The sequence below is a fragment of the Rhinolophus sinicus genome, linkage group LG02 (genome assembly GCF_036562045.2).
Source record: "Rhinolophus sinicus isolate RSC01 linkage group LG02, ASM3656204v1, whole genome shotgun sequence".
In the NCBI taxonomy this organism is placed as follows: Eukaryota; Metazoa; Chordata; class Mammalia; order Chiroptera; family Rhinolophidae; genus Rhinolophus; species Rhinolophus sinicus.
In genome coordinates, this window is record NC_133752.1 from 45,454,611 (window position 1) to 45,470,246 (window position 15,636).

General features: G+C 37.6%; 1 protein-coding gene across 2 annotated transcripts in view; it reads left to right on the top strand.

The window, feature by feature from the left end:
* The window catches only part of LOC109439125 (broad substrate specificity ATP-binding cassette transporter ABCG2), a 43,981-nt gene that overhangs the window by 23,007 nt on the left and 5,338 nt on the right, over window positions 1-15,636 (top strand). For both annotated transcript variants that reach the window (XM_074323709.1, XM_074323715.1), the window contains exons 7-12: window positions 940-1,091; window positions 2,244-2,348; window positions 3,330-3,580; window positions 7,835-7,917; window positions 13,578-13,667; window positions 14,677-14,801. In XM_074323709.1, coding sequence (XP_074179810.1) covers window positions 940-1,091; window positions 2,244-2,348; window positions 3,330-3,580; window positions 7,835-7,917; window positions 13,578-13,667; window positions 14,677-14,801 — 806 coding nt within the window. The remainder of the gene's footprint in view (window positions 1-939; window positions 1,092-2,243; window positions 2,349-3,329; window positions 3,581-7,834; window positions 7,918-13,577; window positions 13,668-14,676; window positions 14,802-15,636) is intronic.

The window sequence follows — 15,636 nt, forward strand, 5'->3', positions numbered from 1 at the left end:
TTCTCATATCATCTTCAGACTGTTTGCTTACAAGGGAATCTCAGGTATTTCTATTGCACATCATATTCAAATTACTGATTTACTGGCCTGATTGTCTTTGAGGCAGAACAAATGTGTATGTATTGCCAACATATAGTATGTGCATAGAAAATGCTTAAATTGAAGTGATTCTTCTCATAAAATATATTTAATTATAACAGTTTTTGAATAGTAGTTTTAGCCTTTGTTTCTTCTACCCATAAGTAGCAAATCCCATGTAAATGTAGTTTAGCAATGTTTTGGCCACGGTCCATTGAACCCCAGCCCCGCTCCTTACCAACTGTGACACACTGGGCCAGTTACTTTACCTTTAGGCTTGTCTGTAAAATGCAAGTAATAACACTGTTGGTACTGTCAGTATTGCCTCATAACAATATTGTGAAAATTTAGATGTGGGTACCTATATTCAGCAGAGACATAGTAAGAACTCAGCAATGTTAATTGTAGTGTTAGGACTGAAGATTGAACACCAATTCCTATAGAACCAGAAGACTTCAATGATCCATGAGACTGGAGCATCAATGATTGTTTTAATATTTAGTCCATGATAAGTTCTCAAATGTGAGTGTACTGACAACTCATCTGGGTGCTTGTTAAAAATAAGGATTCCCAAGACCCAGTAGGTCTGGGAAGACTGTTCAGGAATGTGCAGTTTTCATTCATGTTCTAGTTGATATTAGACCAGACCATTCATGGGACACACTTTCAGAAACCTTCATATTTCATAACAACATTGGATTTATCTCCCCCATCTCTCAGAGAGATAACAGGAGATGGGAAGTTAGTAAGAGAAAATCAAGTTGAACTAGGAATAAATGATGTAAAGGCTAGAATAAATTCCACTGCTAAGAGGTAGACGTTTCAGATGATTAATGACTCTTTATTTTCTCTTTCAACTAGGATGTCTAAACAGGGAAGAACCATCATCTTCTCCATTCATCAGCCTCGTTATTCCATCTTCAAGCTGTTTGATAGCCTCACCTTGTTGGCCTCAGGAAGAGTAATGTTCCACGGGCCTGCTCAGGAGGCCTTGGGGTACTTTGCATCAGCTGGTATGGTTGCCTTTTTCCTGCAGTGAGATCCTTCCTCAATAGAAAGAGAGCAGAGAAGGACGCTAGTGCTGTTTGATCGTTGGGTAGACATAGTATGGGTTCCACCACTGCAGAACATCTTTGGTCAGTTTGGTGCTAGAAGTTTTCTTCATTTTGCAGCACTGGCTTGTTATTTAGGCCTCTTTCTTGTCCTATTTGAGTATGCGTGCATACTCTGTGTACGTGTAGGACGGTTTCTACTGGGCCTATATCTGATCTGCTTGCCAGTTCTGGTGACCGTTTCCTAACAGTTCAATAAATATATTGGCCTCATAGCCAGTTATCTGTCAGTTGAACATTTTTGGAAAGGCCTTAAAATACGCCTAAATATTTGTGTTCTTGACTGCGCTACAGATCAGGTTTAATCATTATTTTCCCTTACAGGCGATGTTGTTCTGACTTTATGAGGGTTCATGGAGATGCTGCTTGCTTTTCTAGTAAAATTAGATTGGAGTGGATATGTGTGACTTACAGTCAGTAGAATGACTACTCCTGAGAGTGACTTAACGGTCAATATTTCTGACAGTTCGGGTCTCCCTGGTTCTATTTCAGATGATAAGGTGTAATATTTTTTATGACTCATGCAGTCTGCTTTATTTTAGAGATATTTGAATATGATTATAGGTCACGGTCCATGAAATTTGTTAATGTTGAATCCCTATCATTTAAAATAGTCAAGCATTTATATGTGACTGGTGAGTATAAGGGAGGTGATGCTAAGAGTCAGACAATAGGCCAAGATGAGTTCAGAAGCTCTGGCTTAAGAAGTGAATGTAATCCTTCAGGTGGGCGGTGCTGCTCGCGTCCTCTTGAGATTCCTGCTTTGGTAGTTTGTTCTCTGTATTTGAATTCCAGCTGCACAATAGAACACAATTTGGACCTGAATTTGGTCGGTGGAGAAGCACCCTACTATAGTGGGTGCTGGAATTCCTGCAGGCCCTTGGGGAACTCAAACAGAGCACGCCCTGGCTCTTCACAAACACAGTCCTGCTGCGCCTTCTCTGGCTTTGCTCTTTGCCCCGCTTTAGGAACGTTAGTCCTACGTGCAGCTTTCTTTTCTTTTTCAACATGTATATTGTTTTTCTCATGTAGTGAAGTTGCCTTCTTTTGTAGGTCACCACTGTGAGTCCTATAATAACCCTGCAGACTTCTTCCTGGATGTCATTAATGGAGACTCCTCTGCTGTGATATCAAACAGAGAGGATGAAGACGGTGAAGGTATGTGAATCTGTCCAGAGTCACAGATTATCACCTGATTTTCCTGAAGACTAGCAGTGTGGTAGCTCATTAAAATGTAGCTTTGTGAATTTACATTATTAACACTCCCCTCTCGTGTCAGTTGTCTTAGTGTGTTCAGGCTGCAGTAAGAAGAATACTACAGACTAGGTGACTTATACAACAAACATTTATTTCTCAAGTTATGGAGGCTGGGAAGTCCAGGATCAGGGCGCCAGCAGATTCTGTGTCTGTTGAGGTCCAGCCTCCTGGTTATAGGTGGGCGACCATCTTCTTGTTGCCTCTTCCCATGGTGGAAGCAGGGAGGGAGCTCCCTGAGGCCATTTCTAAGGGCACTAACCCCATTCAGGAGGGCTCCACCCTGATGATGTCATCATTCCTCAAAGGCCCCTCCTTCAAATGCCATCACACTGGGGATTGGCTTTCAGTATATGAGTTGTGGGGGGGACACAAACATTCAGTCTGTAGCACCAGCCAACACAGGTATTGTTGTCCATGAATGTGATAAGTATTTTTGATGTAATTTATAAATGAACATATATCTGATAGTGTCAGTTCTAAGGGGAGCTTCTATTAAAAAAATATACTCATTGTTTATGTAGTGTTTTGAAATGAGAAACATGACACTATATACATTTTGCACATAGTAGAAAGGAAAGATGAGGTCTTTATATGAATAATGAAAACTCGCTGTGGTAAGACGTTTATTTTAGGAGAGTCAGGGTACAAATATTATAGTTAGGAAAAGGTCAGTGGGTTTGCTATATCCATGTTTATGGAAGTAGTCAGGCCAATTAACTATATTTTTCTAATGTGTAAGGCAATGACTTACCTAAAAAATTTTATATGCTCAAGCTTTAGGATTAAGGAGTTAGAGTAGAATCTAAGAACGGGGTTACATAAAAATGTGCTAAATCAGTTATATTGTTAATCTTTCCCTCTCTATCCACTTTTATTTCAAAGCCAAGGAGACTGAAGAGCCATCCAAGAGAGATAAGCCACTCATAGAAAAATTGGCTGAGTTTTATGTCAACTCCACCTTCTTCAGAGACACAAAAGCTGAGTTAGATGAACTCTCAGGGGTTCAGAAAAAGAAGAAGAGTGTAGTCTTCAAGGAGCTCACCTATGCCACCTCCTTCTGTCATCAACTCAAATGGATTTCCAAGCGTTCATTCAAAAACTTACTGGGTAATCCCCAGGCTTCTATAGCTCAGGTAATTTAAGAGATTCTTCTAATTATGCTCTGAAATGCTCATGTAGCAACATTAGATTTTGATACAATATATTTTAGGATTACATTGTCTTCTACTGACAGTTTCACCCCATTCCATTTGGGATATCAAAACAATCAATGGAACAAATAAAACACAATAAAATTTTTACTTATAGAACACTTTTTTTAGTGTTTTTTTTTGGACTACTTAATTCAGAATTGTTTTGTTGATTCAGACAAGCTGTAATGGATAATTTTTGTAGAGAGAACTTTTGTTTTCAAAATAGTGATGTAAACAAATGTTTAGTCCCAGTTGAGGTTTTCTGGTAGCTGTACATGTTTATTTCCTGATTTAATCAACAAGTTTCTTGATCATGTGCTACATTCAGGAGCTTGTACAGAGCAGTGAACACAATGGATAAAAGTAAAATCCCTGCTTTCCTGGAGCACAGTTTCTTATGAGGAAGGACAGGTGATAAATTCATACAGAAATAAAGTGTCTAGCATGACAGAAGGTTAAAGGGTCTATGGGAAATTTTAAACAGAGAAGTGGAGAAAGGAAGAGAGAAAAAAGAGAAAAGAACAGTTGTGGGAGGGAGACAGGTAAAATGGTTTGGTTTGCATTTTCAATCAAATGCAAAGGTAGTCACAGAAGACTTCACCTAGATGTCAGTGAATGCACCTGAATGGAGGAGGGGCTGGTCCATATCTGAGGGAAGAGCCTGTGTGCAAATGATGTTCCTTATAATTGACCTTCCTCATTTTGGGGTTCTAGTCTTCAGACAGCAGTAGATGCCTAAAACGGTGTACAACTGACAGAAAGGTAGTAAGCGAACGTAACTTCCATTACATAAGGCTATCATTCACTGTCAGATTAACTTTCTCTTCATTAAGATGTAATAATGTTCTTTTACTCTTTTTGCTGACTCTGTTAATGGTAGTTGTTTAATACTCCATATGGATTTTCTGTAATTTTGAAGCCCTCTGCCATACAAAACCTAATATTTCCATTTTATTGGTCCATCCTTTCTAAGGAAATCAATTTAGCCAGTTATTTTTTGGGTTGTTAATTTTATTATCAATCACTGAACCTGTTGACTTCCAAAAGATGTCATGGAGTTGGCTCTATTACTGATTTCTTACCATGTGCACCATAATTTTCATACTTCAGTACTGTTGTTTTTGAAGTATTAATACCTAGAGGGATCTAGAGCCTAGATCCCTCTTTGGAATGTACTGCTATTGCTCCAAACATTTTTGGGACTTGTTATTTGACATTTCTGTTGGAATGAGAGCACTTTTGCGTACTATAAATCAAGGGTAAATTTTTGTTCTTTCAGAGTAGATTTGATGTTATTTGGAAACAAGTCTAGTGAATCATGTCAACCTGGTTTCCCATTGGTCAACAGTGAGATGATGTAACGGAGTTGATTCTTCAGTGTAATTCATGCATTAGAATTTTTTACTTGGAAAATAAATTTCTCTTGCCTCCAAGTGGTTTATGAGTGTACTATCCAAGTATATGGCAGTTCTGAGCAGGGTGTGAATGCGGAAATATTTCTAATACACCACGATTCTGCATCTTTTGGTGCTTGATTTCCTTCAGTGGCAAACCCCAGGCCTAGTGTCTCCAGGTTGCCTGTTCAGCCTACTTGCCTCCTCAGTGAACTCAGTTCCACAAAAGGAATTCCAAAATGTTCAGAGCAGTGGTGACCTCATACAATAGGGATACAACCTTGCATGTCCCTGAGCATCTGCTTAACTGGAGCAGCTCTTGTTCAGGTTTTTGAATATTGGTATATTAGCTTAGGTCAGAAGTATGCCAGTTATTTTTGTAAAGGGGCAGGTAGTGAATATTTTATGCTTTGCAGGTCATATGGTGTTTGTCTCATGTAGTAATCTCATCCATTTTAGTGGCTGCCATAGATGATATAATGCATAAACAAATGAACATGGCTGTGCTCCAATTAAACTATTCATTGACACTGAAATTGAATTTCATGTAAATTTCATGTGGCAAGAAATATTCTTCCCTTTCTTGTTCAATCATTACAAAAGTATAAAATGCCATTCTTATCTCATAGACTGATCAAAAATAGCCAACGGGCCTTATTTGGTGTGTGTGCTATAGCTTACTGACCCCTGGTTTGGGTTTTTAATTTTGCAAGTATGTCATTTGCTTCTCTAGGTGTTTGAACATGTAGCTATGAAAACGTTTTATGGCTTCTGGCTCATAAATCTTGTGTCTGTTGTCTTAGAGACTTATTTGGTTTTGAACTAGTTATCTACGTGAATCAGACTTTGCTTCTGAGAATGCATTTAACCAAAAGTATTTGGAAAATATTGGCATGAATAGATTACCTGTATAAGAAGATTTAATGTTCACTTAATGTTACAAGGCATTTCTAATCTTACCAATTTGGAAACATTGTCTTATCTCTTGGAAGATTCATTGTTTTTATCAGCATATTAAACATTTGACTGGAAAACTTTTTTAGGGACAGCCTTAAACATCAATTAGAACTCACCTTGAGAAATGTTGGTAAACACATTTGAACAAAGAATCATATATGTAGGGAATTCTTTTCTTTCCTTTTTTTCCCCCCTGTTCAAAATAGTGGCGAGATACACACACAGGGTGTTTTTCTCTGATGTGTTGTGCAGCATTTACTTTGTTTGTTTTCTCTTAATGAAAGAAAGAATAACATAGATGCACCTTGTAAAAGCGTGACAGTATTGTGGGATTAACTGTTTCGTCAGTATGTTTGAAAGCTGACTTTGAAAATACTTTTAGAACTTTGCGACCTGTAGGAAACATCCCAATGGTAATGCTGATCATATGTTAGTATAAGATATCAAGTTCGAATGCAAAAGAAACAAAGCATGTGGAGTATGCAGTTAAAAAAAATCTTGATATTCTTAAAGTTATACTGTGTGAAATTATAGACTTATATAGAGCATGCTTATATGTTGATGGAATCATCCTAATTTGTTTTGGAAACTTGATCTGTTGACGTGATGTACCGTGTTCTCTGAGGGTAATTAAAATATGCCAGGGCAATAGATTTTTTTCAAAATTTTTTCTGTTTTATTAGCAAGGGAATTTTTAAGGCCGTCTCAAATCATATGCTTTCCAGACTCTGGTCTTCACAAACTAGCCTTCACAGATCGTGATCCTTTTTCAATTTAAATTTGGTTTGCTTCATGCCAAAGGTGTGCTTGACAAGTTACTTCAAGTCTTGATATCATTGTACTTGTAGTCCTGATTTGTTTTTTTTTAACTTTGAAGGTTCCAAGACACAAGGTTAGATATTTTGTTTTCTTTAAAATTTCCTTAAGTAAATTATATCATTATATAACCTTTAACCCTTTCCTGGTAGAAGTGTCCTTCAGAGACCATTTTATCAATCTTGAAAATAAGTGATGTTTACTTGGTTTTCTTAGGACTTATTAAACAGAGTAAGTGACAGTAGGCCAGCATGGCAAAGAATTGGCGGCTTAGTTCTACACTGTGGGTCGTGGGTCCTACAGGCTGAAGTTGCTGGAGAAGTGACAGGAGACTGGGTCATGGAAGCACTTGGGAGCCCTCAGGGAAAGCTGACTGAATGCTTTGGTGACAGTGACAATGCAGTGAATTTTCCATGCAAGGTGGGCTCTCCCTAGGAGGATAGGCAGGCATCCCCAGCTCACCCCTACTTTCTTTTTGTGCAAAATTCCATTGTCAGATATTTTATGTGTGCTTTAAAATTTTTATTTAGCTTCATACTAAGAGTAAAGGTATCCTGTTTTTACTCGACCTCTTGAAATATAAAACTGCATGTTCACTACCAGAAAATTTGAGAGGTCAGGCCAGAAATGATTGTCATTTCAAGTTGATTTTATTCCCGAAATGACTCTGTTATCGCTTGCACTGCTCTCCTACTCTGTGTGGCATTCCAAGTACCCGTAGCCTGAACTGGACCCTGAACTGCCAGTGCCACGGAAGCACTGGGAGGAACCGTAACTTTTCCCGTAGTCTCCTTTGTTCTCCTGACAGGCCCCCCAACACACAGAGAAGTTGTTTTTTATTTTAATTTAGACAGCAGTCTAGTAATACACACTGTTTCATATTGATTCTAAAGGGTTTTTGCCAAGCCATTTAAATTATCTATCTTAATGGAGTGATTTGATTATAGCTGTATATATTATAATAATAAATAGTGAGTTGTTTTTACTTTTAATTGAAACTCTTCCTTTTTTTTTTCTTTTGGAAAAGATAATTGTAACAATCTTCCTGGGACTGATTATAGGTGCCATTTTCTATGATCTTAAACATGACCCTACGGGAATCCAGAATAGGTAAGTAAATTTAGATACTGACTTTTAGAAAGTCCTATTACTTTTTTCAAGGTTATGAGAATCTATTAAGAGTTTGAATTTCAGATAAGTACTGCAGAAATTGAGGAGTAGGGTAAGTCAGTGAGCTGAAGGCTTAATGGAAAAGTTAATTTTCCTGTATACATATATAGTGATAAAATATACAGAACATAGAATTTAACCTTGTAACCAGTTTTAAGTGTACTGTTAAGTGGCATTAATTACATTTACATTGTTATGCAACCATCACCACTATCCAGCTCCAGAACTTTTTTTTTCGTTTTCCCAAAATAAATCTGTGTACCCATTAAACAAAAACTCTCCATTTTCCTTTCCCCATTTCCTGGAAACCACCTTTATACTTTCTTTCTCTGATTTTGACTCCTCTAGGTATCTCATATAAATGGAGTCATACAGTGTTTGTCCTTGAGTGACTGGCTTATTTCCCTTAGCATAATATCTTCAAGGTTCATCCATGGTGTAGCACATGTCAGAATTATTTCCTTTCAAAGTCTGAATAGTGTTTCATTTTAAGGATATATCACATTTTGTTTATCCATTTACCTACCCATGGACACGGGTTGTTTCTACCTTTTTGGCTGTTGTAATTAATGCTGATAGGAACATATGTGTACAGATAACTCTCTGTTTGAGTCTCTGCTTTAAATTCTTGTGGGTGTATACTGAGAATGGAGTTACTGGATCATTTCATAATTCCATTTTTTTTTTTTTTTAAGAACCTCCATCCTGTCTTCTACAGCTGTACTATTTTGCAATTCTCAGCAGTGTATCAGGGTTTGATTTCTTTCCAATTGGTCAATACTTGTTATTATCTTTTTTTTTCTTGCTTTATAATAGACACCCCAATTATTGTGAAGTGGTATTTTCTCACTGATGTTTTGATTTCCCAAATGATTAGTGATGCTGAGCATCTTTTCATGTGGTTATTGGTCTTTTGTATGTCTTCTTTGGAGAAATGTCTATTGAAGTTGTTTGCCCATTTTTAATTGGATTTTTTTTGTTGAGCTGTAAAAGTTCATTATATATACTGGATATTAACCCCTTATTAGATGTAAATTTAGACATCGTCTGCCGTTCTGTAGGTTGTTTTACTCTGTTGATAGTGTCCTTTGATACATAAAAGTTTTACATTTTCTCATAGTTCATTAGTTTTTTCTTTTGTTGCCTGTGAGTTAATTTCCTTTCTGTTTTTTGATTTATTTGACGTGGGGACATGGATCAGATTCAGTTTCTTTCTAACAGTAATATGGATTACCACGTTGAAAAGAATTAGAATACGTTAAATTAACAAAAACTGGTTAGTGTTATAAAATAAATTCTTCTAATTTAGAAGGAATTTCACTGTCTACTAGTTCTGAAACATTATGCACATTATTGTAGTCTTAGATGAGAAACTTAACAAATTGAGCTGAATTGTTGCTGTGTCCCGTGTTTCTAAAATTAGCTTTCAGTTTTGAAATTCATATTTACTTTGATATTAGGCTTTTTTGTGTGTGGCTATGATATATGATTAACACTTGCGTCAGTGTACCTTCCCCAGTTTCAGTCACAATGTGCTCTTAGAACTATTGTTGCATGATGAGACTTTGTAATGGGCTCAGGTGTGCTGTGAATACAGGTGCTCAGCAAGTTGGCAGACCGCGGAGTTCTCCTTTGCTTTGTGTATTTAGAGCTGCTCTGTGCCAGCACTGTGCTCCCTGCTTTCCATCCATGGCCTCAGGTTACCCTCCTGCCCGAGAGGTGGGTGGTTTATCCCCATTTTACTATTGGGAGAAACTTTCAGTGGCTTCAATGGAATCTATTTTGATGTCTGGAAAAAGGGTGATTGTTTATGAAAGAAAGAAAAAGCATAAAAACCTCACTCAGGTAAAACATTTCCTGAATGGAATCAGACAGTGTTCCTCTACAATGAAATTTTTATGGCAGCTCCTTTATAGAGTTAGGTCATCATTTTTCTCTTTACCTACCTTGGTGGCTGTGTTCTTCTCTGTTTCCAAACCTGCTATTAATTGGTGGTTTGTACCTTGGTAGATGCCATATTTTCACCTAGTGCAGAATACTTATCACAGGATCTAGAGCCCATGAACCTTTTGTGTTGTCCAGCGGGAAGCATTTGGAACAAAATATTGGGACACCTGTCCTCCACTGAAATTTTAAAGAAGACCTGGAAATGTAGCCATTAAAGATCATGGTAGAAGAATTCAGAGAAATAAAAAAGAGCTTTAGCTGTCTCTTCCAATGTTTTCTGGAGAAACAGGGCATTGGATTTATTTTAATTTGTATTTTGATTTAAGTTGCTACCAATTTTTCATAACTTGAAATTGCTCATGAGGACAATGGTTTTCTTCTCTTCTTTGGGAATGATTTATCCCAGGGAGATGCTCATTCTCCTCTTTCTCTAACCTGTACAACTGACAAGCTGGGTTCTAATCATGTGTAGTCTATGAGCTTCTTGGAACTAATGGTTACCTTACGGGGTTGTGGTGATAGCTAAACAACTTAATGTGTATTAAGAGAAAAGGTATGTAACCTACAATCAGTATTAATCTACCCAGCAAAGCTATCATTTAGAATTGAAGGACAGATAAAGAGCTTCCCAGACAAAAAAAAGCTAAAGGAGTTCATCACCACCAAACCACTTTTACAAGGAATCTTAGAGGGATGTCTTTAAGACAAAAAAAAAAAAAAAAAAGATAAAAAATATGAATAATAAAATGGCCGTCAGTACATATCTATCAATAATGACTTTCAGTATAAATGGATTAAGTGCTCCAATCATAAGATAGGGTGGCTGAATAGATAAGAAAACGAGACCCATACACATGATGCCTGTTAGAGAATCACTTCAGATCAAAAGGCAAACACAAAGTGAAAGTAAAGGGATGGGAAAAAGACATTTCATGAAAATCTGGAAAAAACAACTGAGGTAGTAATACTTATACCAGACAAAATAAACTTTAAAACAAAGGCTATAACAAGAGACAAGGAAGACCCCAGTAATCCCACTTCTGGGTATTTATCCAAAGAAATTCCAAATGCTACATTGAGGGGACAAATGCATCCATCTGTTCATTGCAGCATTGTTTACAATGGCTGAGATGTGGAGGTATCCTGGGGGTCCATCGATGGATGAGTGGATAAAGAGGAGGTGGTACATATATACAATGAAATATTGCTTGGCCATGAAGGGGAGTGGGTTCTCGCCATCTATGGCAGCATGGATGGACCTGGAAGGTACTGTACTGAGTGGAGTATGTCAGTATGACAGAGAAAGACAGCTGCAATGTGATTTCACTTATATCTGGAATCTAAAGAACAAAACAAAACAAACTCATAGATACAGAGAACATTTTGATGGGTGCCAGATGGGTGGAAGGGTTGGGAGTGAATATAAAATGGTAAAGGATTAAAAAGTAAATATTGGTTGTGACACAGTATTTATAGCAGAAAAAATATAGTCAATAACATTGTAATAACTATGTATGGTGTCAGATGGGTACTAGATTTATCGGGGTGATAGATGGGATGGGGTTTGGGGGACAGAGTAAAAAGGTTGAAGGGATTAAGAAATACAAACTGATAGTTACAAAATAGTCATGGGGATGTAAAGTCAAGCATAAAGAATATAGTTGATAATATGGTAATAACTATGTATAGTACCAGGTGGGGACTAGACTAGTCAGGGGCTTACTTCTTCAAGTGTACAAATGTCTAACCACTGTGCTGTACACCTGAAATTAATATAAAATAATATTGACTGTCAAAGTAAATAAAGTAGAGAAAAGAGAAAAGTTATTTAAAAATATATTTGGATCCATAATTAGATATTATAGACAGGGATTACCACCTTAAATCAAATATATTAAATACTTTAACAATAAAAACTATATTTTCTATAGAATAACTTACCTTATGAATTAGAAGTAATTCATGAAAGACTTAACAAATTGAACTGAATGTAGATATGTCCTATGTTTCTGAAACTAGCTTTTACTTTGAAACTAGGCTCTTTTTGGTGTTTCTGTAAACTTGCATAGCTGCATGTGCACTCTGTCTGCCTTTTCCACTTATCCATTATTGTATAAACATTTACTTTTAAGATAGCTTGTTACCTAAGTTATTTATAATTATAATTTTGGTGTTAAAAACAATTACTGAGTGTCTTTTGGCCCTTTGGGGGTTGTACACTTGAGTTTACATTTTTTTAAAACACTGTCTTAATTTTGTATCATTTAAATAATGTTCACTTCATCTTTTCTTGTTTCAACTCACATCCTCAATGTTAGTTAAAGTGTTTGGTTATGAAGGTATTCCTAACACTGTTTCAGGGCTGTGTCATGCTATCGTAAAATTTATATTTCCATCAAAGTGTCAATAAACTGTGTGCTTTCCTTTTTAAACCTTAATTATTTTACCGAGAGAGAAGCATTAATAGTCATTCTTTAATTACACATGCACAAATTCATTTTTCCTTCATAAGCATGATCTGCTTTCTTTTTGAGCATGTGGGAAGTAATGTTGGTGATGTGTTGTCAAGGTTTTGCTGATGATTATGTGGTAAAAGCATGTAGTAAGGTATCGACGGGGGTTTCCCTCCACTCTTTCATTTTGCCTCCTCATGTCTTAGTGTCTTTACTCAACTTTGAAAAAGTGGTTAATAGAGCTTTTTAACCTTTGCAGGCTTTATTTGGTTGGTTTTTTGTTCATACATTGGGACTGGTAGTCAGTGTTTTTGTTAGTTAAAACTCAAAGCGATAGTACTTTTAACACCTATGTAATCCTCAGCTTGGGTTCCATAACGAGACTCCTAGGCGGGGTAGCTTAAACAACAGAAGTTACTTCTTACCCTTCTGGAGATCTGGGTGCCACCATGGTCGGGCTCTGATATTTGCCGTCTGCTTGCTTGCTGCCCCTCCTGCTGTGTCCTCAGTGATGCAGACAGAGCTCTGAGGTCTCTCCCTTTCCTTCTAAGGGTGCTAATCCCTTCATGAGGACCCCACACTCATAACTTCATCTAAACCTAATCACCTTCCAAAGACAACACCTCTAACTACTATGTTAAATAAGTCCTAGCTGGACAATCAGCTCTAATGTGTCTTTTGGAACAAAAATTAATATAAGACCCAGTATTCTATTCTGTTCTATTCTATTCTAGTATTATATTATATTATATTATATTATATTATATTATATTATATTATATTATATTATATTATATTATACCTGGTCTTATATTATAGTAAAATAAGACTGGGTTTTATATTAATTTTTGTTCCAAAAGATGCATTAGAGCTGATTGACCGGCTAGGTCTTATTTTCAGGGAAACATGGTATCATCACGTTCAGGGTTAAGGCTTCCACATAGGGATTTTGGGAGAACACACTTCAATCCATGGTAACCCAGAACCCAGAATTTCAAACCGTGCTATATAGAGTCCCAGGGGCACCGTGAGGAGACACAGGGATGGTGCAAGACCTGAAAGGGCTCACACTTCCCTCTCTGTTTTGACCAGCATAGTTGTTAACGTTATACCATTTAAAGAAAGAGTATTCGCAGGTAGGAAATTGATGCAGGGATGTTTCATTGATGCAGTGTTTTCATCCCCTTTTTCTCATCGCAGAGCTGGGGTGCTCTTCTTCTTGACAACCAACCAGTGTTTCAGCAGTATTTCAGCTGTAGAGCTCTTTGTGGTCGAGAAGAAGCTCTTTATGTGAGTATGGAAGGGGGCTGTCCAGTGACGGGACTGTTGATCAAACTGGTCACATCCAGTTGCAGACCCTAGATTGCTTCCTGGATGACTAATGTTAATTGAGAAAAAGCAGCCAGAGACTGGAAGGAAAAGCAGGAGCACGTGGGGCCTGAGACCAAAGGAAAAAGGAGGTTCAAGATACCCACCAAATGCAAATGATGCAGAGAAAGCACGAAATAAAGAGGCTGCAAAGGATCTTTTGTTTTTAGCAAATACGAAGTCATGATGACCTTCAGAAAAAGTTTGAGGGGCTTGGTAGAAAGTATTGTGTCTAACAGTCAGTTGAAGGTGGGTGGGTAAAGGTGACAAAGAATATAGAGCAAGCTTAGCCCTCAGTAGAAGGGAGAAAGAGCCAGAAGGTAGCCTTGAAATAAAGTGCAGGCTGTTTTGTTTGTGTGGTTTTCAAATTTGGAAGACACTTCCCCGTATTTATATGCTTGAGGAAAGAATGAAGATATTGGTGGCATAGTTTGGAATCACGGGAAGAGGGGCCTCTAGGACTTCAGAGGGAAGGACTAACCAGGGATTAGTGCACGGAAGTTGTACTTGGGGGTGTGGAGAATAGCAGTGCCACCTTCTTCACAATCAGAAGTGGGGAGAAAGAAAACCCTCTCTGACCACTGGGATCAGCGGCTGACGTGCTCTTCTTCACGTGAGCCAGTGTCGGAAGAGGGAGGAGATGCAGAACCTGTTTACCTGGAGTGGGGTCCCCAAGGGCAAAGTGGATGCCATTAGGAGGGAGAAGAGGGGTCATTGCACAGAGCTTGGCGGGACGATGTCCCAGGGGAGGGCACCTAAGGTTGGTGCCTCATGCTGACTGGGTGAAAGGGGTGGGTAAACCTGCAGGATGTGAGAAGGTGTCTTTTAGACCCCTGGTGGCCACAGAAATCTGTACAGCAAGTGTTTTCATCATCTGGTCTGTGCCTTCTTAAACTAATGTGGGGTGTATGGTATAATTTTTGTTTTTTAGGCATGAATATATCAGTGGATACTACAGAGTGTCATCTTATTTCTTTGGAAAACTATTATCTGATTTACTACCCATGAGGATGTTACCAAGTATTATATTTACTTGTATCACATACTTCTTGTTAGGTAAGCAATAAGAAAGTATGTGTGTTTAGCCTCCAATGTGAGGGGAAGCTAATTTCTTTTCACAAGCATGTTTTTGGTTCCCAAAAGTATAAACCAAGCTATGAGATAAGGAAGCATCAATCTATTGTGCACACTCTGAAATCTGGTCTCAGAGGACTTTTTTCATGACTTTTCCCAACCTAACTCTTAAACCTATTTATAGAACTATATTTTACTGAGAAGCAATACGTGTCATTTACGGACATGGAAAGAATTCATGAAAGTATTTGAGACTATGAGAGGGGAGCTGGAGCTGGAATATTATTACCTATCTATGTATATTCTTATGTATATATATCTGTATGTGTGTGTAAAGATAGTGAAAGGTAGCAACTTTTGGTGCATAGTAGTTCAATAAAGTAGTTGTTTGATAAATGTAGACAGATTCATTTGTGCATCGTGTTTAGGCTTCACCCCAGGCTCACTGCCTCAGAATTTCCATGTATTTCCTGATTCATACACATATACCAGAAATACATGTATTTGTTTCAAAACTCTATAAGAGAAGATTCACTGATATAGTTTAAACTTTCATTTTACAAATGAGAGGTGTGTCATAAAGAATTAGGCATAGTATCTAGATCCTCAGACTCCTGACTGGTGGTCTTATGGCTGTTCCAAAATACACAATGGAATACTATTCGGCGGTAAGAAAAGATGATATAGGAACATTTGTGACAACATGGATGGATCTTGAGAGTGTAATGCTGAGCGAAATAAGTCAGACAGAAAAAGCAGAGAACCATGTTATTTCACTGATATGTGGTATATAAACCAAAAACAACAAAAGAACAAG